The sequence below is a fragment of the Physeter macrocephalus genome, chromosome 14, assembly GCF_002837175.3.
Source record: "Physeter macrocephalus isolate SW-GA chromosome 14, ASM283717v5, whole genome shotgun sequence".
Taxonomy (NCBI): Eukaryota; Metazoa; Chordata; class Mammalia; order Artiodactyla; family Physeteridae; genus Physeter; species Physeter macrocephalus.
In genome coordinates this window covers 98,678,182-98,704,780 of record NC_041227.1, presented here as the reverse complement: position 1 = coordinate 98,704,780, position 26,599 = coordinate 98,678,182, and the positions used below count along the sequence as shown (strand labels likewise).

The window sequence follows — 26,599 nt, the reverse complement described above, 5'->3', positions numbered from 1 at the left end:
CTCAGCGGCCATGGCTCACGGGCCCAGCCGCTCCGCGGCATGTGGGATCCTCCCAGACCGGGGCGCGAACCCGGTTCCCCTGCATCGGCAGGCGGACGCGCAACCACTGCGCCACCAGGGAAGCCCGTAACTACTATTAATAATAACCTGACAATGTGGTTTGATACTCTCTCATAACCACATTTGGCAGGACAACAAGCAAACAACTGTGATTACTTTGTGGCTGGGATGGGGACAGGCAACAATTAACGCAGGAGATGTTGGTGGTTAGGACCAGTAGAGACAGAAAGAAGTAGACGGATTCTGGGCATATTTTAGAGGTAGAGTTGCCAGGACTTAACTAATGCATTAGATTTGGGTAAGAAAAGGGAATGAAGGATGCCTCCCGGGAGAAAGGTTAAGGCTGGGGATATAAATCGGGAGTTATCAGTATATGGGTGATATTTATTTTATTTAAAAAAATTTTTATTGGAGTATAGTTTTTAAAATATTTATTATTTATTTATTTATGCTGCACTGGGTCTTAGTTGCGGCACATGGGATCTTCGTTGAGGCATGCGGACTCCTAGTTGCGGCATGCATGCAGGATCTAGTTCGCTGACCAGGGAACGAACCCAGGCCCCTTGCATTGGGAGTGTGAAGTCTTACCCACTAGATCACCAGGGAAGTCCCTTATTGGAGTATAGTTGATTCACAATGTTGTGTTAGTTTCTGCTGTACAGCAAAGTGAATCAGTTATACATATACATCTATCCACTCTTTCTTAGATTCTTTTCCCGTATAGGTCATTGCAGAGTACTGAGTAGAGTTCCCTGTGCTATACAGTTAGATAACTTATTAGTTATCTAATTTATATATGGTAGTGTGTCTTTGTCAATCCCAATCTCCCAATTTATCCCTTCCCCCCTGCTTTCCCCCCGTAACCATAAGTTTGTTTTCTACATCTGTGACTCTATTTGTTTTGTAAATAAGTTCATTTGTATTATTTTTTAAGATTCCACATATAAGCAATATCATGATATTTGTCTTTCTATCTGACTTACTTCACTTAGTATGATAATATATTTGTCTTTCTCTGTCTGACTTACTTCACTTAATATGATAATCTCTAGGTCCATTCATTTGCTGCAGTAGGGGTGATATTTAAACCCATGGGAATGAATGAGGTCACTGAGGGAGGAAATGCAGATAGAAAATAGAACACAGGGTTACAGGAATTTTTTTTCCCGTTCAAATTTAAAGCATGTAAATTCCTGGTATCATACAGGGTACTACACTCTCAGTATTAAAAAGCAACCTAAGGGGGGACTTCCCTGGTGGTGCAGAGGTTAAGAATCTGCCTGCCAGTGCAGGGGACATGGGTTCGAGCCCTGGTCTGGGAAGATCCCACATGCTGCGGAGCAACCAAGCCTGTGCTCCACAACTACTGAACCTGTGCTCTAGAGCCCGTGAGCCACAAGTACTGAGCCCGCTCACCGAGAGCCCGTGCTCCGCAACAAGAGAAGCCATAGCAGTGAGAAGCCCGCGCGCAGCAACGAAGACCCAACACAGCAAAAAAAAAAAAAAAAACCACCTAAGGTCATCTATCTAGCCACAATTCCTACCCACATATGTATTTACTCAAATCCCCTAACAACATCCAGCCAAGTAGCTAGCCAATGGGTGCATCATTAACAGGAAACATACTATTTCCATTAAGACCTTCCATTCATTAGAAAGTGGTTTTTCCTCATATCAAACTTTTAGGTAGGTGAGTATATACCTATATCTGTATCTCCAAAAAGGAACAGTGTTGAAAGTGAAAGGGGACACCATTCATAATTACACCAAGACAACTGGGACTATCCTGGGCAAATCTTGCAAGTAAAAGTAACAATACTTTGGCCATCTCTGTCTCCAGATAGTCAACTGAATGACTTTTAGTAACCATAAGTTTGTTTTCTACATCTGTGACTCTATTTGTTTTGTAAATAAGTTCATTTGTATTATTTTTTAAGATTCCACATATAAGCAATATCATGATATTTGTCTTTCTATCTGACTTACTTCACTTAGTATGATAATATATTTGTCTTTCTCTGTCTGACTTACTTCACTTAATATGATAATCTCTAGGTCCATTCATTTGCTGCAGTAGGGGTGATATTTAAACCCATGGGAATGAATGAGGTCACTGAGGGAGGAAATGCAGATAGAAAATAGAACACAGGGTTACAGGAATTTTTTTTCCCGTTCAAATTTAAAGCATGTAAATTCCTGGTATCATACAGGGTACTACACTCTCAGTATTAAAAAGCAACCTAAGGGGGGACTTCCCTGGTGGTGCAGAGGTTAAGAATCTGCCTGCCAGTGCAGGGGACATGGGTTCGAGCCCTGGTCTGGGAAGATCCCACATGCTGCGGAGCAACCAAGCCTGTGCTCCACAACTACTGAACCTGTGCTCTAGAGCCCGTGAGCCACAAGTACTGAGCCCGCTCACCGAGAGCCCGTGCTCCGCAACAAGAGAAGCCATAGCAGTGAGAAGCCCGCGCGCAGCAACGAAGACCCAACACAGCAAAAAAAAAAAAAAAAACCACCTAAGGTCATCTATCTAGCCACAATTCCTACCCACATATGTATTTACTCAAATCCCCTAACAACATCCAGCCAAGTAGCTAGCCAATGGGTGCATCATTAACAGGAAACATACTATTTCCATTAAGACCTTCCATTCATTAGAAAGTGGTTTTTCCTCATATCAAACTTTTAGGTAGGTGAGTATATACCTATATCTGTATCTCCAAAAAGGAACAGTGTTGAAAGTGAAAGGGGACACCATTCATAATTACACCAAGACAACTGGGACTATCCTGGGCAAATCTTGCAAGTAAAAGTAACAATACTTTGGCCATCTCTGTCTCCAGATAGTCAACTGAATGACTTTTAAAATCTTTAAAAGGTGAGACGCCACTTGTATCATGGCAAAATTATTTGGAGTTTAAAGAAATCTCAAAAAAAAAAGAAAAATCATCTGCTCTAATTCCCTCATTCTAAAGAGGGAATTAAGGGACATTAAATTATTAGCCTTAGATCAAGCTAGCAAGTTAGTAGTAGCATGGGGCAGAGTTAGACCAGATTCTACTAGTAGAAACACTTTTATTGCTTTATTTATAAACTTCAGTTTATAAACCCCTTTCACATGCATGTATTATTAGACTCTCACTACACCCTGTGGGGTATCATCATCATTTTATAGTAGAGCAAACTTAAGTTTCAGAGAGGTGACTTGCCCAAGATCACTGGACATTAAAAAGTAGAGTAGGGGGAACTATATTAAATATCCTGTGATAAACCATAATGGAAAATAATATGAAAAAGAATATATATAACTGAATCACTGCTGTACAGCAGAAATTAACACAATATTGTAAATCAACTATACTTCATTTAAAAAAAAAAGTAGAGTGGGAACTTGAACCTGTCTTTTCTTGTGCCAATTCCCTTGTTCTTTCCATTACTCCGTACTAATCTAGTGAGTGTTACATTAAAAGTGTTAGGTCTAAGCGATACTCTTTTCCCTGCAATTTTAATTCCATAGCATCTTATTTTGTTCCCTAGTGTGTAAAAAGTAGTCATTACTTCCATCATTAAATGAGATCTATGTGAAAGCATTTTGTAAATTGTAAGGCACTGGACAAATGAACATCTGAAGGCTAGTTATGAGATCAGCATTTTTTTTTTTTTCCTCCAAGTTAGGGGAACTGTATTCAATTGGGTGAGAGGTAGTATTTACAATAATTACTTTTTGTAGTATTTACAATAATTCTAACACATAGGCATACCTCATTTTATTGCACTTCATAGTGCTACATTTGTTTTCACAAACTGAAGGTTTGTGGCAACTCTGCGTTGAGCTAGTCTATTGGTGCCACTTTTCCAACAGCATTTGCTCACTTCATGTCTCTGTCACATTTTGACAATTCTCACAATATTTCAAACTTTTCCCCTATTATATTTGTTATGGTCATCTATGATCAGTGATCTTTGATGGTACTACTATGATCACTGAAGGCTCAGATGATGGTTAGCATTTTCTATACAAGAATTTTTAAATTAAGGTATGTACTTTTTTCAAGACATAATGCTATTACACACTTAATAGACTACAATATAGTGTAAACATAAATGTTTTTTATGCACTGGGCAACCAAAAAATTTGTATGGCTTGCTTTATTGTGATATTCACTTTATTGTGGTGGTCTGGAATGGAACCTGCAATATCTTTGAGGGATGCCTGTAAATGTTGGCTGAATTGGGGGCGGGGGTTCTCTAAAAACAGAACAAGTGACAGGAAGAAATCCCTGGGACCAATTCTTACAATTTGGAAACATTGGTGGTACTTGCAGTGTAATGCCGAAACCTATTTCCCACAGCTCTAAGAGGTACAAAGGAGCTCTCTAAGGCATGGAGGAACAAGAAGGATTCAACAGCCTGTGTAGCTATCTACATCAATCTCAGATACAGCAAGAATTTACTTGATTTTGATCAGGGACCCATCACTCATGCTCTGAGATACAGAGCATTGGGAGATTTTGAGAGCTTTTGGGTCCTCCTAAAAACCCACTGGGGTTTATATGCCTGGCATTCCTTAAGCTCATCCTTTAACTGTGTTACAGTAAAGGACTCAACAACCTCAAGGATACTCAACTTTTTTTTTTGGCAGTACGCAGGCCTCTCACTGTTGTGGCGCGCAGGCTCAGCAGCCATGGTTCACGGGCCCAGCCGCTCCGCCGCATGTGGGACCCTCCCGGACCGGGGCACAAACCCGTGTCCCCTGCATTGGCAGGTGGACTCTCAACCACTGCGCCACCACGGAAGCCCTCAACTCTTAACTTAGTGAAAGTTCCAACTCCTTAGAGCATGGCATTCAAGGCCCCCCACAACGGTTCGTAACCTGCCTTTTCAGTGATAACTCCTACTGTTGTCAGGAATAAACACTCTGCTCCAGTTAAACTGGGCTGCTCACTACCTCCTGATCATGTTGTATTTTTCCACCTGGATACCTTTCTCTTTATTTTTTTGGCTGTGTCGTGCAGCATGCGGGATTTTACTTCCTCGACCAGGGATCGAACCCACGCCCCCTGCATTGGGAGCGTTGAGTCTAACCACTGGACCACCAGGGAAGTCCCAATACCTTTCTTTAAACCTGAGCTGTCCTTTATGGTAGCCGTTAGTCACATATGGCTAGTGAGTACTTGAAATACAGCCAGTCCAAATTGAGATGTGCTATTGGATACACCCAGATTTCAAAACACATTTCTACAGGAACCCCCAAAATGTAAATTTCATTAATAATACTTAAATATTGATTACATATTGAAATTTAATGGAGTATTTTGGATATATTGGATTAAATAAAATAAAACTAATTTTACATTCTTTTTACTTTTTCATGTGGCTACTAGAAAATTTAATATATGTATGTGGCTTGAATTATATTTTTAATATTCAGTGCTCCTCTAGATCATTAGCCTAGCCTCTTAGGCCCATGTTGGCCCACCATTCAAGACCCCCCTTGTACTTTCTCACATCCTGAAATAATATGATAAACGACAGAAAACTCTAAGTGTGTGGGTTCATACATTTGATGCAGACATGCCTTTTACATTATCAAACTGAAGTTGCTATCACAGCTCCACTGGACAGCTCAGGAAAGCAAACCCTTTCTGCCAAAGGCCGCAGGACAATTAATATACTCCATAAGTGTTAGATAACTTCTTTTAGGCACCCACACTAGAAAAACCCAAAACCCCTGAATTCCATCTGTATATGTTTTTTTTCACTTCTAGTCAATGTTAGCCCTTCCTGTGAAATTCTTTCAATACTATTACTTTTCTCTCAATACACACCTAATTACAGTCTTAGTTGCCTTGCTTTTATTTTTTGTGTTTTTTTTTTTGTTTGTTTTGTTTTTTTGCCTTGCTTTTAAAATCTAGTTTCCAAGTACTCTCCCAGCTTCCTACCCCCTACCCATGTTCATTCCGTTCTATATACTGCAACTGAAGTAATCTTCCATAATATTTCTTGCAGATATGAGTCTTTGCTCAAAAACTTCCATTTTGCCCACATTGCCTACAGGAAGAATGCTTTAGTTCAACACTCAAGGCTTTTTTATACCTTATCCCTGGGCTTAAAACCTGGGCTTTAGGGAAACTAGACTGAGCTTATGTAAAGCACTTAGGACTCTGCCTGGCTTATAAGAAAGTCTTAGCTATTATTATTACTACTCACTTTTATTTGAATGTGCTGTATGCATTTCTATCTCCGGAACATTGCTAATTCCTTTTTCCTATTTGAATACCTCTATCTCCAAAGGGAGAAGGACTGATTTAAACTATTGATGATCAGCACAGGCTAATTGTTACCGCTGGAGAAACAACTTATACCTCCTTCCTACAACTGATAGAACCTGTTAACTCTGACCCCTAATTTATAATATGTAACAATAAAATTTAAGATTAGATGGGATATAAATAAAAGGTAGCATTTCTTTTATGCAACAGACAGTAAACTTACGGAATGTGTCATTTAAAGAAAAAACAAAGCCTGGAAAAATATAAATAGGTTCTGGATTTAGGGCAGTGGTGCTCCAATTTTGGCCTTACTAGAATAACCTGGGAAAATTTCTTTTTTTGGCTGCGCCTCGCGGCTTGCGGAAATCTTAGTTCGACCAGGGGTAGAAACCGCGCCACCTGCAGTGGAAGCGCGGAGTCCCAACCACTGGACCACCAGGGCATTCCCACAGGATAACCTGGGAAGCCATCAAAACTAATACAGGTGTCTGAGCCCCACTCCAGATTTACTGAATCTCTCCAACGGTAGGGCACGAGCACATGAATTTTTTTAAAAAGCTTCCTAGATGATCCACATACACTTTAAAAAAATCTTTGTATGAGATCTTCCTGTGCACCTACATCCGAGAATCACTGGTTTAATCAAGAGAAACTTTGGATTAAGGAGGTTGGTCATACTTGGCATATATTTTTCACCATATTCTCCTGGAACACGGTTTTGAAACAGAGACCTGATTAGCCCTGAATGACTTATATGTTTGAGTAGTGTTCTTAAAAACAACAACGAAACACCCCCCCGCCAGGCCACAACCCTCTTGAGTTTGATTTAGGGAGTTGGAAAAGAAAAAGCCATATACATTCTAAATGCCACACTTGGTTTTCATCTAAAAGCTTGTCTGTTGGTCTGACTTCTATTAACTTATAAATTTCAAAACATAATTCTTAAGTAAATATATATTTAATATTTACAATATTTACAGCTTACAGCTTTTACAACTCAAACTTTAGATCTATAAGTGTGTGAAAAAGTGGGCATTTGAGTGTAATACTTCGAAAACTTCAAAAACACCTTTACCTCAAAAATATTTTACACCAATTTTCCAAATCGGTATCTTCACAGGCTCATTTTATCTCGACAACCCAGTCAAGTTACCAAATCTCTAGGCATGGAGTAACCGACATCGTATTGAGAGGTGGCACTTTTTATACAGTGGTAGAGGATGTAGAACTCTTGGGTCTTTGAAACCCTATAACAAAGTCCCTTTCACCCTCCAATCCTGAGACAACAAATCCTGTAGTTCTACCTCATCATCGCTGTCAACGTTCTCCTCTTCCTTTTTCTGCAGTTCTTTTATGGTCAGAACCTCTTTAAGCTTATTTTTTATCTCATCCTGGCGATTCCGCAGCTTTTCCACCCGACGGTAACACTCTATCTGCTCATCGATCTCCCCAATCTGCCGGTCCAGCCGTCCCTCCTCATCCTCTTCGGCAACTATGGCTTCGGAAATAGTGTTGACCTGTCTCATGGCTTTTTGAAATTCGTCCCATTCTTTGTCCATCTGATCCTTTGGGGCATCAACCTTTCGTACCCTCGCATCTATCTCAGGGTCGTCAAAAAACCCTTCCGGTAATGCTTCCGCTGTGTTTTCTCTCCTTTCCACCACTTTTTCATGTATTTCTGCTTTCTCAATTGACCCTGAATGAGGAATTAAAGGGGCCTTGGGAGGATTTGTGTCCGAGAAATCGCTTGGCAGCCTACTACCGCTTGCCTCCCGCGCGGAAGAAAGTGAGTGTTCCTTGCCCTGTGCGTTGGCCGGATGCTTACAGACATCCCCTCTTTTCCCTTCTCCTCCTCCTCCCTCCTCTTTCTCCTCCTCCTCTTCCTCATCTTCATAATCAGGGAGTAAACCGAGTCCCGAAGCCTTACTGAGGGTCGCCCTAGTGGACTCCTTTCCGGCTTTGTCAAAGTTGGTGGGCAAAGCGGAAGTGGAGGGCTGTACTTGAGACACCAGGGAGGCCTTCGCTCTTTTGGCATCTTGGCTCTCTGCGTCCGGCGCCTTCCTCTTGGCGGACTGAGGCACTGCGCTGGCGGACTGAGGCACTGCGCTGGCGGACTGAGGCACTGCGCTGGCGGACGGCCCCTGGGCGGCTTCCTTCGCGCCTTTCAGCTCGGCCACTTTCTCTCGGTGCTGCTTTCCCAGGACGTGAGTCTGCCACAGGAGCTCGCTCTTAACCGAGGTGTTACACAGGGCACAACTCAGCTGCCCCAAGCGGTTGTACTTCGCGAATGGAGATTCTATCCGTTTACGGTTGGTGCTCAGACGCTGCTTCTCCTTCATCAACCGCCGCAGCTCGTCCTGATTAACCACTCGCTTCCCGGAGGCGGAGGACGCCATCTTTGCGGCCCGACCCGAGGCGATTCTGGCTTCCGTTCCGCCGACGCCTGATGACGTTACTTCCTGTCCGGGCGCGGATTGGCTGAGGCTCAGGAGCGTGAGCTGTGGCGCCAGGATTTCCCCCAGAATAGCAGGTGAGGCCGCTTTACGCGGGCCCTCTCTTCCTACTGTCTGACCAGGGCGATAAAAGCCATAAACTCAAAGGCTGAGGTGGCACGGGCCCAGGCGGCCCAGGCAGTCAATATGTGCGCCGCCCGAGGGCTGCAGGATGTGCTGCGGACCAACTTGCGTCCTAAGGGAACCATAAAAATGTGAGACGGCGGTTGGAGCGGCGGTTAGGGCTTTGGGGTTTGTTGGGTGTCGGGGCTCGCTGTGAGGCAGACGTTCCACAAAGAGTTGGGAGCGATGTGGACGCGCTTGTGGGCCTGCTTTCCCTCGTTCTCATTCCTGCCCTGAGCTCATTTCTAGCCTGGTGGGAGAGGAGGAGAAATGCTACTCGAAGAAAGGGCCCACTGTGACCCTCTCCCTGCCCCCCCAACTTCTTGTTAAGGTTCATATGCAAGTAGAAAGTTCATTTAGTGTCATATATGAAACATAAGCCATCTAGCTCCCCTGCTGTTTAAGAGTTTGGGTTTTGCTTGGCAGTGTGTTATAGAGACAGCACGGGCTTTGGAACCTGGCAGGCTTGCGTTCAAATCCAAGGTCCGCTTTAGCTATGCGTCCCTAGGCAAGTTGAACGCTCTTTCAGCATATATTTACTTAAGACCATTATTTTCTTTAGAAGAGAGGGAAAGAGACTAGTGAGGGCAAAGAGGTGTAAGAGGAGAGAGGTACAGCCTCAGAGGAATGAGCAAAGTAATTAATATTAACAGTAAAAGAGGGCACTGAGTATGTACTAACTGGGATGCTGGGAACACAGAGATGACCAAGATACAGCTTCTATTCTTAAGGAGTTCTGGTAGAGATGAATGTGCTAATTATGTATATATACCATTATACTGAGGAAAGGGACTAATAACTGATGACAGAAGGGAGAAGGGAAAGCTTCTCAATAACAGGATTTTTCATCAGTCTTGAAAAACGAATTAGAGTTCTCCAGTTGGAGAAGGGAGTAAAGGCCTTCTAGATAGGGTAACTTCAGGAGCAAGAGAAGCTCAGTGGTGTAAATCCAACAGAAACAAAAGCAAACATGATGTAGTAAGGGAACCACAAGGTTTGCCCACAAGATGTCATTTGGTAGAAGAGGTAGAAGAAATAGACATTACCCAGATTGGGAAAGGTAAACTATGTCATTGCTATATAGTTTGGATTTTATCTTGAAGGTGATGGAGAACATGAAAATCATGGAATGATTTTTGGTGAGGGAACTGACTGAATCACATTGCCTTTTAGAAAGATAAATGCAGTGTGGAGGGTAAATTCAAATTCAGAGATATCAAGATGCTAAGTAGTCCAGACTAGAGATGATGATGACAGTGGAGATGGAGAGGAGGACTAGAGATGATGATGACAGTGGAGATGGAGAGGAGGAGGTAGATTCAAGAGACATTTAGGTTGTAGAATTGACAGAACTTGATCTAATAAACGTGAGGGGTGAGGGAAAAAATTAGTTGAGTGAATGAATGGTAACATTTCACAAAAAAAGAAACTTGCAGAAAGTTGACAAATTTGTGGTTTGTTGACTTCCAAGTACTCTTCCAGGTACCAAACCACTGTTCATAACTCATGGACTGCTCTTGTCCTTAAACTTGTAAATGTGCTGTTTGGAATGAAATCACCATAGCAGTCCATCTGGGGAGAAGTGGTTCTGTGGTAGTTACTGTGGTATCCCCCGTGGTCTAATGGAAATTTTCCACACCCAGTTACTTATATTAAGGATAGTGGAGTGACTAACACTGGGAGTGTCTTGTTTGGCTCTTGCTATATGAAGTTTATAACCACTGTTTTCTGAACAGGCTTGTTTCTGGTGCAGGAGACATCAAACTCACCAAAGATGGCAATGTACTGCTCCCTGAGATGGTGAGCTGCTGTTGCTGACTTAATAAACCTTAATTAGCCTTAGCTGAGAGCATAGTACAATTTGTATATCCTTAAACCAAGGCCATCAGCTGAATACTGCAGTCATGAGATATGCTTGTTGGATTAAACCTTAGGAAAAAAAAAGTCTATTGGCTGTTTTCAAATCTTTGTGTAGTGCAAATAGTAGCTTAGGGATACTTCCAAATTAGTTACATCTTTTAAAGGCAATGCTTTATGTTCTTTGTAATCATGGGAAAAAAATCCTTTGCAAGTTTAGTACATACATTCATCTTCAAGACTGAAGGATTTAATCTTATTTTGGAAATGTCATTGCATTCGAAGCAGAGACTCTTTTCTAAAATGTTCAAACCTCATTAGTTCTCCGTTTTTAACTTTTCGTTTTGACATTTATTATGTATGATAATATAAAACTTGTGAACTTATAGAATGAAGCTTATTTCATTTCTTAATGTTACTGTTGACCCTTAGGTTATCTTGTTTTTGGTGGACTATTTCTTTATCTCATTCTCTCTCTTTTTTAATCTGTTGCTTGCTTTTTTCAGCAAATTCAGCACCCAACAGCTCCCTTGATAGCAAAAGTAGCAACAGCCCAGGATGACATTACAGGAGATGGTACTACTTCAAATGTTCTAATTATCGGAGAGTTACTAAAACAAGCGGATCTTTACATTTCTGAGGTATTAGAATTTCATAGAATGCACATTCATGTGGTACTTTATTTTGAATAAAAAGTTACTTATTTTTTTGCTAGTAAAATGGTTTAATTTTAGAGGGCAAAAGTTAATTTTTATCAAGATATTTTTAGACAATTATAAATGGAAATAATAATGAAATTTTTAGTCAAAATAATGCCTTTTATTGAAATTATATACCTTTTTAAAAAATGAAATATTTGAGATATATATAAAAGTTAAAAAATCAGCCATGTACCCATGACTAATGGCCTAAGAAAGAAAACATCACTGAGAAAGTTGAAACCAAATTATGCACCTTTAAAAAAATAACTAGAGAAGAATTATTGAGGGTTTTCCACATTGTGAATTTACCTACTTTTCTAGTTTTATTTCCCTTTATAAACAGTCTCCTCTAGCCAGACTCCTTCATTCACTGGCCTCTGAAATCATTACATACATTTCTACCTCCATGCCTTTGTTCAATTTATTGTTTTCTTTGCATTACTTATCTGTCTTTTCTAATTAAGGAATTGAATTTTTGCTCTTTCAAGGACCATTTTAGCAAAGCATAACCTGTCCTTTCAAAGTGCTAAAAGGATCACTTTGTGTTTCATTTAGTATTGGGATCTGTCTGTATCTATTCAGTACCTGCAACTTATCTCAAGATGCTTTTAGCTGTAAGCAGTAGAAACTTGACTGAAAGTCACTTAAACAATAAGAAAATTATCTCCCGTAACAGGAAATATAGCAATAAAGCAGGCTCCTAGGGTTAGTTGATTAAAAAATTCATTCAGTCATCAAGTACCCAGATCCTTTCTGTCTCTTAGCTTTTCCATTTGTAATGCTGTTTCATCATGGGCTTATTCCCATCCTGGATGAAAGACTGTCAGAAGAAATCAGGGCTACCTGTTCTTCTTACTAACACTCAGCAGGAGAGGGCAAGAGAAAACCATTCACCCAGCCATAGAATAAAAGTCCTTTCTTTATATGATTGGGCCAACATTGGTCTTATGTTCATCCCAAACCATTGACAGTTTTTCGGGAAATTGACTTAATCTAATTAGGATCCGCCCCTTGAGCTAGGGATAGGGTCAGCTTCCTCTGAAGCACTGAGGAAGAGAGATACCTAAACAAAATTAAGGTTGGGCTAGGAAGGAAGAAATTAGGGAAGGGGAGATGCTGACAGACATTGACATAGTTATGAAACTGTGTGACAGTGCAGTGACAGAGCTAGGCACAGGATGGGATAGAAACGCTGAGGAGGGAGGGGTATCCTAAACTAGCCTGAGGTAGTCAGGAAGCATTTTCTGGAGGAAGTAGGCCTGGGCTGAATCTTTAGGATTAGAAGGAGTGAGCCTGATGAAAGAGTGAGGGGTGAAGAGTGAACCTGATGAAAGAGTGAGGGGTGCGGAGAATGGCATTCCAGGCAGAAGGAACAACCTGAGCAAAGGCACAGAGAAAAGAAGCAAACTGGTGTGTGTGCAGACCTACAGGCAGTCTGGTGTTGGTGGAGTTTAAAGTGATGCGGACAGTAGTGAATAGGCATGTAATATACTAACCAAGAAGAATGTTCATACTGACATATGAATGAGTGATATGGTCAGATTGGCATTTTAAATATTTGGGGGACAGTTTTAAGGGAGTCAAGACTGAAGGTTTTCCTAGTAGTCTAGGTGAGAAGTTGTGAGGTCCTAGGCTGAGGAAATGTTTTGAAGATGGTTAATAACACAGGCTCTGGCGTCAGGCCTTTTGGGTTTAAATCCTGGCTCTGGCTCTTACTAGCCTGGTGATCTAAGCCTTTAAGCCTAAATTTCCTCATCTGTGAAACAGGAATGATAAAAACACCCACTTCATAGTGTTGAGAGGACTAAAATAATACATGTAAATCCCTTAGAATAGTGCCTGGCACAAATGCTCAATAAATGTCAACTTTTGAAAGTTATTATAGGACTGACATAAAGGAATGGAGGAAGGGAATAAATTAGAACTAGTTCCAGCTTTCAATAAGTTTATGTATTATTTTTCAGAATAAACAATAGCGTTTTTTCAAAAAAATTTTTGTTATAATATCAGACCTACAGAAAAGTTGCAAGAATATTCCAAAGAATAACATTTCTCTCTCTTTCATGAATATATATATATGGAATGTGTATATATATAGTAATATATTTTTTTCTAATGGTATAAGAATAAGTTGCAGACATGATGATCTAAATATTTCAGTGTATGTTTCTTAAACCAGGGAATTCTCATATATAACCACAGTATAGTGATCAAAACAGGAAATTAATATTAACACATTGATAAGTACTTTTATCTAATTTGCAGGTTTTATTCAAATTTCATCACTTGTCCCATTCAGTTGTCATACCCCTTTAGGCTTCTTTAAGCTGGAATAGTTCCCGAGCCATCTTTTGTGTTTCATGACATTGCTGACATTGCTACTTTTAGAAAATAGGCTGTTTTTTTTTTGTTTTTGTTTTTTTTAAGAAAGTCCCTCAGTTTGGATTTGTCTGTTTCCTCATGATCAGACTCAGGTTATGAACCTTTGGCAGGAGTGCCATCGAAATGCTGTATTGGTCTTAATACAGCATATCTGGAGGCACATGGTGTGTGTTTGTCCCGTTCTATGATGTTAACTTTGAACATTTGGTGAAGGTGCTGCCTGTCTGTCATTTTTCTCCAAACAATGCTGGTTCTTTTCCTCTACATTACAGGGAGTCTTTTCTTCTGTGCTCATTCAGAAGAGCACTGCACGACAGTGTGTTATAGTTTTCAGACATAAAAAGAACTTTTGTAGTTTTTTTGTACTGTTGTAAATTGTAAACAGTTTTTCTGTAAGTTTGAGATTGAAATATGAAGTGCTGAAAGATTACAAATTACATACATTCACTTATATTTAATGGCATTGATATAGGTAATTAACTTTTTTGGACATACCTATTAGTAGGAAAGGATGGTTACTTTTACTTTGGATAACTTACTTTATAATTTATAGTTTTATGTTGATGTATTAGGGCCTGCACCCTAGAATAATAGCTGAAGGATTTGAAGTTGCAAAAATAAAGGCACTTGAAGTTTTGGAACAAGTTAAAATTTAAAAAGAGATGAAAAGAGAAATCCTCTTAGATGTGGCTAGAACATCTCTACAAACTTAAGTTCATCCTCAACTGACTGATGTGTTAACAGAGGTATGTGGTTAAACTTTTGCAGAATGAGTACAGCCTAACACATGGTGGTATTTTTCTTTTTCCTATAAGATAATCAGCTAGCTATGGCATGTGGTTCTTTTGAACATACAAAATATAGAAGACAGACATTTATAGGCTTATTTATAGAGTAGATTTGATTGGTCAGAACAGTATGTGTAATTTTTCAAAAGTGTCATATTAAGCCTTCTTTTGTGTGTGTGTGTGTGTGTGGTATGCGGGCCTCTCACTGTTGTGGCCTCTCCCGTTGCGGAGCACAGGCTCTGGACGCACAGGCTCAGTGGCCATGGCTTATGGGCCCAGCCGCTCCGCGGCATGTGGGATCTTCCCGGACCAGGGCACGAACCCGTGTCCCCTGCATCGGCAGGTGGATTCTCAACCACTGCGCCACCAGGGAAGCCCATGTATATATATATTTTTGTAATGCCTTTATCTTTTTTGCTTTTAGAATAATGCTGGCCTCAGAAAGTATTCTTTCCTCTTTAATTTTCTGAAAGTGTTGAATTCTTATATAGAAATGGTGTTAGTTTTTCCTTAAATGTTTGGTGGAATTCACCAGTAAAGCTTTCTATACCTGGAGTTTTCTTCATGGGAAGATTTTAAACTACAAATTCAATCTCTGTATCTATATACAGGATCATTCAGGTTGTCTATTTTTCTTGAGTGAGCTTTAGTACTTTGTGTCTTTCGAGAAATTTTTCTACTTCATCTAAGTTAAGATCATACTGCCCATGAGCTAAATCTGGTTTGCTGCCTATTTTTGGTAAATAAAGTTATATTGGAACACAGTTACTCCCATTTGTTATGTATTGTCTGTGACTTTGTGCTATGCTAGCGTAATTGGATAGTTGCAAAAGAGATGGTATGGTCCACAGAGCCTAAAATATTTATTTTCTGGCCTTTTGCAGAAAGTTTGCCAATCCCTGATCTTAGTTTTCAAATTTATTGGCATAAAATTGTTCATAATATTCCCCTATTATCCTTTAATATCTGTAGAATCTGTAGTGACAGATTCTACACTGTTTTCATTTCTGACATTGGTTATTTTTATTTCATTGATTTCCACTCTGATCTTAACTGTCTTCTTTATTCTGCTTACGTTAAAATTCATTTGCTCTTCCTTTCCTAGTGTCTTAAGGTGGAGGCTGAGGTCATTGGTTTGAGACCTTCTGCGTTTCTAGTATGGGTGTTTAGTGATATAAATTTCTCTTCAGGTACTGCTTTAGTAGTATCCCACACATTTTGGTATGTTCTGTTTTCACAGGAGAATGGGGTCAGGGAAGTTTTCAAAGCTACTGGTAATTTTCTGTTTCTTAAGCTGGGTAGTAGGTACATGGGTACATTTATTTGTACATTTATTCTTATACATGTAAATATTCTTTTGTATGTATTCAGTATTTAACAAGGAATTTTTAAAAAGTGTGAATGGGAGGTGAGGATGTAATTACCTTGTGGGTAGACAACTCTCTTGAGCAGTTATGTTGTACAGTGAAGCAGAGAAAGGGGGTAGTAATTTAAAAACGATGTGGAATAAAAGGAGAGATTCTTTTTGTGTTGTTTTGTTTTAAAGATGGGTGATTCCAAACCAAGTTTACTGATTCAAAGTTTACAAATTCAAAAACTTTATAGAGCCATACCAGCAGGTATAAGAGTCATATCCTGATGTGAAAATTGATGTGTTTAACCAGAGCTTTTGCCTTAGAATAATAAGAACACCGAAATTTTTTTTTTTCTCCGAAAGTTTGGGTTCTGCTTCAGTACAGAAAGCAAATACTTTCTTGAGTCCTGAGAATTCCATACCAAAAACTATGGCCAAATTATGTTGGCCTACCATTTTTTTCAAATCAGATGTTATAATTAGTTACCTGCCACCATAAATTATAAATAACTACCTTTTAAATACAGTCATAAAGGAGAAGGATGAAGGTGGAGGAAATGTCTACTCTGTAAACAATGAAATAAACTGTTTGTAGCCAGCTGTTGTCTGTACTATGTTAATTGTTTAATGGTGTGTAACTTCAGGATGTTTCATAAGACATCTGAGTGATCACTGAGCTATGCAACTTATTTTATTTCTGTATATATTTAAATACATTTTAGAGGCAGGCAAGATCATAGAACATGAATAGCTAGTTGCTTTTTTCTCTGTTTCTTCTGTGTGGTATGTTTTGCCAATCATTTTTTTCCCTCCAGTAGGTTGTGTGGTTCCAGGAGCGGGTGCAGTTGAAGTGGCAATAGCTGAAGCTCTAGTTACATACAAGCACAGTATAAAAGGAAGAGCTCGTCTTGGAGTCCAAACTTTTGCTGATGCTTTACTCATTATCCCTAAGGTAGAACTATCCTAATGGCCAAAGAACAACTGTTTAGACAAAAGGTGTCTAATTAATTTTAAATTGCCCATATTATGTATAACAGTAGAGTAGAAAGATAGGTATTTGTATTTCCCTACACAGTTTTGTTTAAGATATTATATAGCTAAAGCAGGGAAGTTTTTAGGATAACAGCTCTGAATTCTTGTAGGAGTTTCATGAAATGGCTAAATTACCACTTTGCTTCCATCTCTGAGCTCCAAAAGTTGAAGTAACTCCAAAAATTTCCTTCAAAAATGGTTCATGATTAATCATAATGAAGAAGTGTAGAATGTAAAATTTAATTAGATTTTGAGTAGACCTTTATTATGTTGGTGGTATCCAAAGTATTAGCACTTTAAATTATGGGAAGTGAGAACTTCAGGCTTGCATTTGTCATTGTCATTATAATTCCTAGAAAAGGAGAGAAACCAGTTTTTTTCCATGTATCAACAGAAGGAGAGAACTACCATTTTTTTCCTTTGCCTTAATCTGATTGTGAACTACTTGGAAACACAGAGAACTCTTTCAAATATACTATTACCATGAATTACTAACATTAATAACATTACTAACAATGCTAGCAAAGTCTCTGATAATTGCTTTAAAATTATTAATAATTTGTTGAATCTTTGTGAATTAGATACCCATTTTTTTCTTCCCCTGAAGAGGCAAAGTCAGTAACGATCCTATAGTTGACACATATTGGTAAATCTGGTAGACATTTGGTGGTACCTTTTCACTCATCAGCTGTTGGTTTAGGACCACTTGGAAATAAACCTCGCTTGGAGTGCAGGTATCTCCATCCCTGTTGCCACAGGTCATAACTCTCCTCATGTGAATGAGGGGCACAGATATAATGCAGATAGGCAGGTTTAGCAAGTGCCCAGGAAGAACCAGAAAACATGTGGCTAGAGGGACCAAGCAAACAAGAATACCATTCTCCTTCCTTCCGTTTTAAAAAAAATCTTTTGCAAGGAGGTGTTACCGGAGAGGGACCCCTTCGGGGACCCTTGTCTAACACTCAGAAATGAGTTGTCCGAGGAGACACACATACTGATAAAGCAAAAGACTTGGGCGCTCGAGCAGAGAACAGCAGGGTAAGGGAACCCAGGAGAGCTGCTCTGCCTCGTGGCTTGCAGTCTCAGGTTTTATGTTGCTGGAGTTGGTTTCCAGGTTGTCTCTGGCCAATCATCTTGCTTGTGCCGTATTTGGCCCAACTCAAGGCCCTTCCTGGTGGGCGTGCACATCTCTCAGTCAAGATGGATTCCAGCATGAGGATTTCTGGGAGGTTGTCAGGACATATTATGGGCTAGTGTCTCCTCCCTCTTTTTGGCCCCTCCCAAATTCTTCTGGTTGGTTTTGGAGGCACCTTGTCAGTTCCGTTTTCCTTATCGGGACCTCCTGTTGTGAGACAACTTATGCAAACGGTGGTTGTGAGACAACTTATGCAAACGGTGGTTTCAGTCCACGGTTCCCTAACAGAGGGAAATTAATGTAGCAGGGTGGGGTGGGGAAACTAATTAGTCTTCGTCAGAATTTAGTGTGATGTACATAGGGAAAGTGTTGAAATATAAAAGTTACTATGTACATGAAATAATTTGATTTAGATTAAGAATGGAATTCTTCAAAAGGAGATGATTACTATATTATGGATGTGTTTTCACAAGACTGGAGAGCAGTGCCTTATTTTTTATATGTGATATTCAAAAATATATATGAAGGAATTCCATACATATATTTATTATTATTTTTTATTCCTAAAGGTTCTTGCTCAGAATTCTGGTTATGACCTGCAGGAAACAGTAGTAAAAGTTCAGGTTGAGCATTCAGAATCAAAACAACCTGTTGGCATAGATTTGAATACAGGTAAGAAAGTAAAGAAAAATCAGCTGCTTAATAACAAAAGAGGTTCTACTACAGGGACCCAGAACTTAAGTAAGGGGGTGGAGGTTTGGATGACTTTTATATTTAAATTTTGGGTGCCTTTGTTTTACTTTTGAACTTCTTAAAAGCAAATATTCATTCACTTAAGAAATAGTTATTGAGTGCTTGTTATTTGACTCGGGATTCATGCAGAACAAAACAAAGACCCTTCCCTATGAGCTTATGTTGTAGCAGGGAAAGATAGGCAGTAAATAATAACCTTAATAAATAAGTTCCTTTAACATTTTTAAAGGTAATAAATTCTGTGAAAAAAATAAAGGAACAGTGTAAGGATGATTGTGAATGCTAGCACAGGAGTGTGGGGAGGGGGTTTCAATGGGAAGAGGGTGGTCAGGATAGGCCTCACTGAGAATGTCTGTTGAACAAAATCAAAGAAAGTTAGGAAGTTCCACTTGGGAACTAGGGAAAGAATGTCCTAGGCAGAGGGAACAGATCTTGGAAAAGCCACTGTCTGGTGTTTTCGAGGAGGAGGGAGATGAGAGAGGTAGTAGAAGGTCAGATCACGCGAGGGCGTGTGGGCCAGTGTATAGAGTTTGACTTTTTCTGTGGTGTAATAGGGAGCAATTTTGAACAGAGGTGTGACATGGTCTAAATCTGTTTAAAAGGATCACTTTTGCTACTCTGTGGAGAGGAGTCAACTGAACAACTGAAAGGAATTGCTATTGGAATTGCCATTAACTGCATTGGAGAAGACTGTGGGTAGAGCATGTTGTGGTGGCCGGAGGTCGGCGTTGAGTTTTGGCAAAGTTAAGTTTGAAGTATCTGGAGACTTTAAAATAGACAGTTGGATGTACAAGTCTGAAGCTCAGGAAAGTGGTCCGGCTAGGAGATAAAAACTTGAGAGTCGTCAGAGTTTATATGCTTTAAATCTAGAAGATTGGATGAGATCATCTAGGGAGTGAGCATAGAGAGAGAAGAATCCAGGACTGAGCCTTTGGGTACTCTAAGAGCTCAGGAGGAAGAGGAAGAACCAGCAAAGTAGACAGAAAAGGAGCCACTAGTGCAAAAGAAAAAAACCAGGCAAGTGTGATGTCTTGGAAGACAAGTGAAGAAAGAGCAGTTGGGAGGGTGTGATCAGCTGTGTTAAGTGCTGCTGATAGATGAGGTCTGAGAATTGACCTTTGGATTTGACACCATGGAGGTCATTGGTGACCTTGGTAATAGTAATTTTGGTGGTATATTAAATACTGTTAGAATATACAGCCAATATTAACAGAATATATCAAGATTGTAGTATTGAAATAGTTTGTTTTTCCTTTGCAGGTGAGCCAATGGTAGCAGCAGATGCAGGAGTTTGGGATAATTATTGTGTGAAAAAACAACTTCTTCACTCTTGGTAAGTTTGTATTAATAAAAAGAGAAAGACTTTTAAGGACATAATTGATAACATTAAGATTTTTCTATTATTTTTGCCTGCTACAGTGGAAAATGGCTAAGTGTATGAAAAGGCATGGTATCCAGTTATTAAGAATAGCTTCTGTCATTTTACAGTCCCTTTTAGATTTTAGTTCTATCAGTGTAAGTTATGGGAAATGTTAATCTTACTGTTTATTTGAGGGAGAAGGGAAAGAAGGACATTTACTGAAATAGTACTACATGCATAGTGGGAAAAAGATCAAATGCTGTGCTAAAAATGAGCTCAGTTTTGCTGGAATATAAAATGAGGCTTCTACTTTATCAGCAAATGAGTTGAAATTATAATGCAAGGGGTGATGTTTGTATTTATAATAGCTTTGTCTTATCTCACACCAACATCATTGCAGAACAAAGTGTCATTAGTAGCTGAAGATTTCTGGGGGGGAAAGGTAAGAGTGGATTGGTAAGCTTTACTCATCCTGTCATCTTTTCCCTCAGCACAGTGATTGCCACCAACGTTCTCCTGGTTGATGAAATTATGCGAGCTGGTATGTCTTCTCTCAAAGGGTGATTGAGTTCAAAATAAACTCTTCTAGAAGCTGAGACTTAGCACATCTTACATCCAACTACCATTATAGAGCCTGAGCCATTCTTAATTTTTACACAATAAATGCAGTTTATATTTGGTGGTCTTATAAGTCTCAAAAGTATTTCATCAAGGTATAAAGAACACAAGAAATACTTTCACAGTAAATAATATTAATGAAAATATTTTTCCCTCGAAGTTCTAACTCCCTACCCTTTATTGTATGTGTGATATTATGATATAATAAGAAATATATATTTGGCCTATTTTATTTTATTATTTTTGGCTGCGTTGGGTCTTTGTTGCTGCTCGCTCACTTTCTCTAGTTGCGGCAAGTGGGGACTACTCTTCGTTGCAGTGCACAGGCTTCTCATTGCGGTGGCTTCTCTTGCAGAGCATGGGCTCTAGGCATGCGGGCTTCAGTAGTAGTGGCACGTGGGCTCAGTAGTTGTGGCTCACGGGCTCTAGAGCGCAGGCTCAGTAGTTGTGCACAGCCTCAGTTGGCTCTGCGGCACGTGGGATCTTCCCGGACCAGGGATTGAACCCGTGTCCCCTGCACTGGCAGGTGGATTCTTAATCACTGTGCCACCAGGGAAGTCCCTGAATTTTCTTTACTTGGGTTTGTTTCTGGTTTAAATATTTTGTTCCATTGCTCTGATAATTGTTACTATATCAATACATATTGTTTTAATTCTTAAAACTTTATAAAATGTCTTGATGCATGGTAGGTTGAGTTCCCCAACCCCTTCTTTATTTTCTTCAGAATTGTTTTGGCTATTCTGAGATCTCTCTTCCCTCTTTTAGGATCAGCTTGTTGAGTTATATGTTTTGATTAGAATTTTAGAATTTCAATGACTTTATAGATTTTTTTTGGTAGGAATAGATATATATATTCCTTCCACTCATAAATGTTTTATATCACTTTATTGATATCTTAGTGCTTCAGTTTTTTTTTAGTAAATGTTTTCAATGAAGTTTTAAGTGTTTCCTATAAAAATGCATTACATGTTTGATTAACTTTATTCCTATGTATTTTTTAGAAGCTATTATAAATACCATCTTTTATAAAAAATTATATTTTTAATTGTTCATTGCTGTACTATAGGCCCTCTATGGGCTTTAATATATTGGCTTTTATATTTCATAACCTTGCTAAACTCTCTTATTTGTGCAATAGTTTGTAGTTTATTTTGGATTATCTGGGTTGATAATAACAGATTAGTTCTTTCTTCTTTTCCACTCCTTGTACTATCTCTACTATTTTCCTGTTTTATTGAGCTGCCTAAGACCTTTTTAATTAATTAATTAATTAATTAATTAATTAATGGCTGTGTTGGATCTCCGTTGCTGCGCGTGGGCTTTCTCTAGTTGCAGCAAGCGGGGGCTACTCTTCGTTGCGGTGTGCGAGCCTCTCATTGCAGTGTCTTCTCTTGTTGGTGGAGCACGGGCTCTAGGCGCGCGGGCTTCAGTAGCTGTGGCTCACAGGCTCTAGAGCGCAGTCTCAGTAGTTGTGGCGCACGGGCCCAGTTGCTCTGCGGCATGTGGGATCTTCCCAGACCACTGCGCCACCAGGGAAGCCCCTGTCTAAGACCTTTTGTAGAATATTGGATAGAAGCAATGATGGCAGTCACGTTTATTCCTGTTCTTGCCTTTAAAGAGGATGTTTCTAGCATTTTACCATTTTTGTGTTTGTTTTTACTTTGGAATCTTGGCAGGTAGTCAGCTGTATAAGGTTAAGTCTGTTCCTTTGTATTTCTGTTTTGCTAAGAGGTTTTTAAAAAAAAGTTATGATTGTTGAATTTTATCAAATGCTTTTCTGCATGCTTTGAGTTTTTTTCTTTAATGTGTTAATGTGGTGACCTACTTTAATAAGTTTTCTAATGTTAAACTATTCTTGTATTCCTGAAATAAGTCTTCTTTGATTGTGAAATACCATGTTTGTTGATTCTGAGATGCAGATTTTTTACATTTTCACCTTTCTGTAAGTAGAATATGTTTTACAGTCAATGGCATCTTCTAATTGCTCTTGCTTGAACTTGGTTACCTGTGATTCCTTAGCGTTTTAGTTAACAGCCATTTAAGGACTATTTGAGGAAGGAATAGGAGTCTTGATTGTTGCTGAAAACTTTCTGTTTTTAGCTTCTGGTAAAGTAAGAAAATTTCAGCAGCAAAACTTTCCGGATATGTGTCAGTGGCTTAGAAGAAAATGCCAGAGAGAATGGTAGAAACTATTTTTTGAAATGTTACATACTACCACCTCTTGATGGCAAGAATAAATATCAAAGACTCTGAATTGAAAGGTGATTTAGAAGAGTTGGACTCCAATATGAAGATCTTAACGTTATTTATTTTGCTTATGTTTTCCTCATTTTGAATGTATAAGAATGATAAATAATAAAAATAAGTATAACTAAGTCTGAAAACTCCTTCAGTGAGTATAAAATAAAATGTGTGAGTGATAAGAAAGCATTATGCTATGGCTGAAATGACAGGATTTTTGTTTCTTAGTATAAAAGTAATGGTGTGTCTTACAATCAGTGACATTTTTGATTTGATGAAATATTGTATTAACTCTTTTTGCTGGACTTGAGGCTAATATTTATTTAGGTTTTTGTAAGTATTCATAAGCAGGATTGGTCCATAATTTTACTTGTTCACTATCCAATTTTGGTATCAATGACATACTAGGCTCATAAAATGAGTTGGGGAATTATTCTTCTTTTTCTTTTCTTTGGAACAGTTTGAGTCAGTAAGATGGAGGGTTATCTCTTTCTTGACAGCTTGGTCTTGGCCTAGTAGTTTTTTAAATGGGAGGGATGGATTTTCGACTACTGATAAAATTTTCTTCATTGATTTAGGTCTTGAGTTTTCTATTTCCTTTTGCGTCTGTTTTCATAATTTGTATTTTTATGGAAACCTTCTATAAAATGGTGCTTTTACCCTTAGAGCCTTATTTTGTTGTGTATTATTCTAGAGATGCTGTCTGTTTTTGGTATGGTGGGGCTGGGTGGGTGGGGGTTGAGAGAGGAAAATATTTTTCTAGTATCCATTTACTTTCTTTGCTTTTATTTATTTAAAAATATATTTATTAAGAATATATTAATTAACGTATAGTTGATTTTTTTAAAAAATTTATTTATTTATTTTAATTGAAGTACTTTCTTTGTTTTTAGAAGTATGTCTCTAAAAACAGCCTATAGCTAGATTTTTATTATTTTTAAAAATTCAGTCTGACATTTCTTTTACTTGGCAAGTTAATATTTTATGATTACTGATATATTAGATTTACTTCTACCATATAATTTTGATACTTTCTGTTTATCCTTTTTTATACTTTTTCTCCTTTACTGCCTTCTATTGGGTTGACCCAATTTTTAAATTTAGTTTATTACCCCTCTTTTCCCTCTGCTAGTTTGGAAATGATACATCTTATTTATTACTTTAAAAATTTTAACTTGCTTACTTAATATAGTTAATAACTTTCTGCTCCCCCCCAACAATACAAAGTCCTTAAAACATTTTAAATATAGTCATCCCCTCTTTTTTTTTTTAAATTTATTTTATTTTACTTATTTTTAATTTTTGGCTGCGTTGGGTCTTCGTTGCTGCACGCAGGGTTTTCTCTGGTTGCAGCAAGCAGGGGCTACTCTTCGTTGTGGTGTGCAGGCTTGTCATTGTGGTGGCTTCTCTTGTTGGGAGCAGGGGCTCTAGGCATGCGGGCTTCCGTAGTTGTGGCACAGGGGCTCAGCAGTTGTGGCTCGCAGGCTCTAGCGTACAGGCTCAGTAGTTGTGGCGCATGGGCTTAGTTGTTCCACGGCATGTGGGATCTTCCCGGACCGGGGCTCAAACCCGTGTCTCCTGCATTGGCAGGCGGATTCTTAACCACTGCGCCACCAGGGAAGTCTGCCTCTTGTTTTATATGTGTTCTTATTCAATATTTTAGTTCCATATTGTCTTTTAAATCCCCTAAATTAGTCATGATAATAATTATTATTATTATTGTTTTATACAACAATAAAACAGTTCCTGTTTATGTTTTTCATTCTTCGTTTTAAAAAAATATTTATTTATTTAGTTATTTGACTGTTCCAGGTCTTAGTTGCAGCATGTGGGATCTTCGTTGTGACATGTGGGTTCTTAGTTGTGGCGTGCCAGATCTAGTTCCCTGACCAGGGATTGAACCTGGGCCCCCTGCATTGGGCATGCAGAGTCTTAACCGATGGACCACCAGGGAAGTCCCTCCATTTTTTTTAAAAAACATAATTTTTATTTATTTATTTATTTGGTTGCACCGGGTCTTTGGTTGCACTGGGTCTTAGTTGCAGGCTCCTTAGTTGCCGCTCGCCGGCTCCTTAGTTGTGCCATGTGAACTCTTAGTTGCAGCATGCATGTGGGATCTAGTTCCCTGACCAGGGCTCGAACCCGAGCCCCCTGCATTGGGAGCGTGGAGTCTTAACCACTGTGCTACCAGCAAAGTCCCACTCCATTCATTTTTAACTCATTGCTTTGTTTACCATTCTTTCTTGCAACTGTACTCTTCCAACTGGGTTCACTTTCTTTCCTTCTGTTGTATATCCTAGTCCTAGTGCAAGTCTGGTAGTAATACTCTCAGTTTTTCTTCCCTCTAAAGGTCTTCATTGCCCTCTGCTATTGAGTGGTAATTTACATATAGTATAAGCCTTTGGTGTCTGGCTTATTTCACTTAGCATAATGACTTCAAGATTCATCCTACTGTGGGAAGTGTTAGAATTTCCCTCTTTTTTAATACTGAATAATATTCCATTGTGTGTATATACCACATTTCATTTATCTAAGTTAACCACTATTTTCTCTCAGCATTTTGAAAATATCCTATTGTTTTATGCTTTGTATTTGCATTATATATGCTTTATAATTTCAACAGTGTTGGCAAATTCCCCTCCTAGGGGTTATACTAATTTGCACTACTGTCAGCAATTTATAGAGCACGGGACCCGTTTTTACCTTTTTTTTTTCACTTAGGTAATAAAAATTCTTTATTTGCTCCTGAGCATGGTACAGACTTTGGGCTTTAATATCTTATAGGAGCCCTGAGCAGAGCAAGTTTCTTTACTGCTTCACTTGGCAGGTGGGTAGAGTTTGTCTAGCATCAAGGCTCCTGTTTCATTTAGGGGCCTAGTGTCAACTCCTCCTTCAAGTGTGGCCCTGTTTCTGTGTGGGCATTAAAAGCTTGACACCTAGGGGCTTCCCTGGTGGCACAGTGGTTGAGAATCTGCCTGCTAATGCAGGGGACACAGGTTCGAGCCCTGGTCTGGGAAGATCCCACATGCCACGGAGCAATGAGGCCCTTGAGCCACAACTACTGAGCCTGCGCGTCCGTCTGGAGCCTGTGCTCCGCAACAAGAGAGGCCGCGATAGTGAGAGGCCCGCGTACTGCGATGAAGAGTGACCCCTGCTTGCCACAACTAGAGAAAGCCCTCGCACAGAAACGAAGACCTAACACAGCCCAAAATAAATAAATAAATTTAAAAATAAACAAATAAATAAAGACTCCTGTTCTCTGTTTAAAAAAAAACCGGGGCTTCCCTGGTGGCACAGTGGTTGAGAGTCTGCCTGCCGATACAGGGGACACGGGTTCGTGCCCCGGTCTGGGAAGATCCCACATGCCGCGGAGCGGCTGGGCCCGTGAGCCATGGCCGCTGAGCCTGCGCGTCCGGAGCCTGTGCTCCGCA

General features: G+C 39.4%; 2 protein-coding genes and 1 long non-coding RNA gene across 3 annotated transcripts in view; 2 read left to right on the top strand and 1 right to left on the bottom strand.

The window, feature by feature from the left end:
- Positions 1-6,561: 6,561 nt before the first annotated feature.
- Positions 6,562-8,857, bottom strand: ZNF830 (zinc finger protein 830). Its single transcript, XM_007105606.4, has one exon. It carries the CDS (start codon positions 8,726-8,728, stop codon positions 7,580-7,582), a length of 1,149 nt encoding a protein of 382 aa, XP_007105668.1. The 5' UTR covers positions 8,729-8,857; the 3' UTR covers positions 6,562-7,579.
- Positions 8,858-8,876: 19 nt separating this feature from the next.
- Positions 8,877-16,931, top strand: LOC102988485 (uncharacterized). The gene is made up of 4 exons (XR_008619228.1): positions 8,877-9,039; positions 11,311-11,445; positions 14,460-14,633; positions 16,845-16,931. It is a non-coding gene; the product is annotated as an uncharacterized lncRNA (long non-coding RNA).
- A 58-nt stretch (positions 16,932-16,989) lies between these two features.
- CCT6B (chaperonin containing TCP1 subunit 6B) overlaps positions 16,990-26,599 on the top strand; it is an 11,213-nt gene continuing 1,603 nt past the window's right edge. The window contains exons 1-4 of the mRNA XM_055090401.1: positions 16,990-17,025; positions 18,766-18,868; positions 20,210-20,282; positions 20,801-20,850. Coding sequence (XP_054946376.1) covers positions 16,996-17,025; positions 18,766-18,868; positions 20,210-20,282; positions 20,801-20,850 — 256 coding nt within the window. The 5' untranslated portion in view covers positions 16,990-16,995. The remainder of the gene's footprint in view (positions 17,026-18,765; positions 18,869-20,209; positions 20,283-20,800; positions 20,851-26,599) is intronic.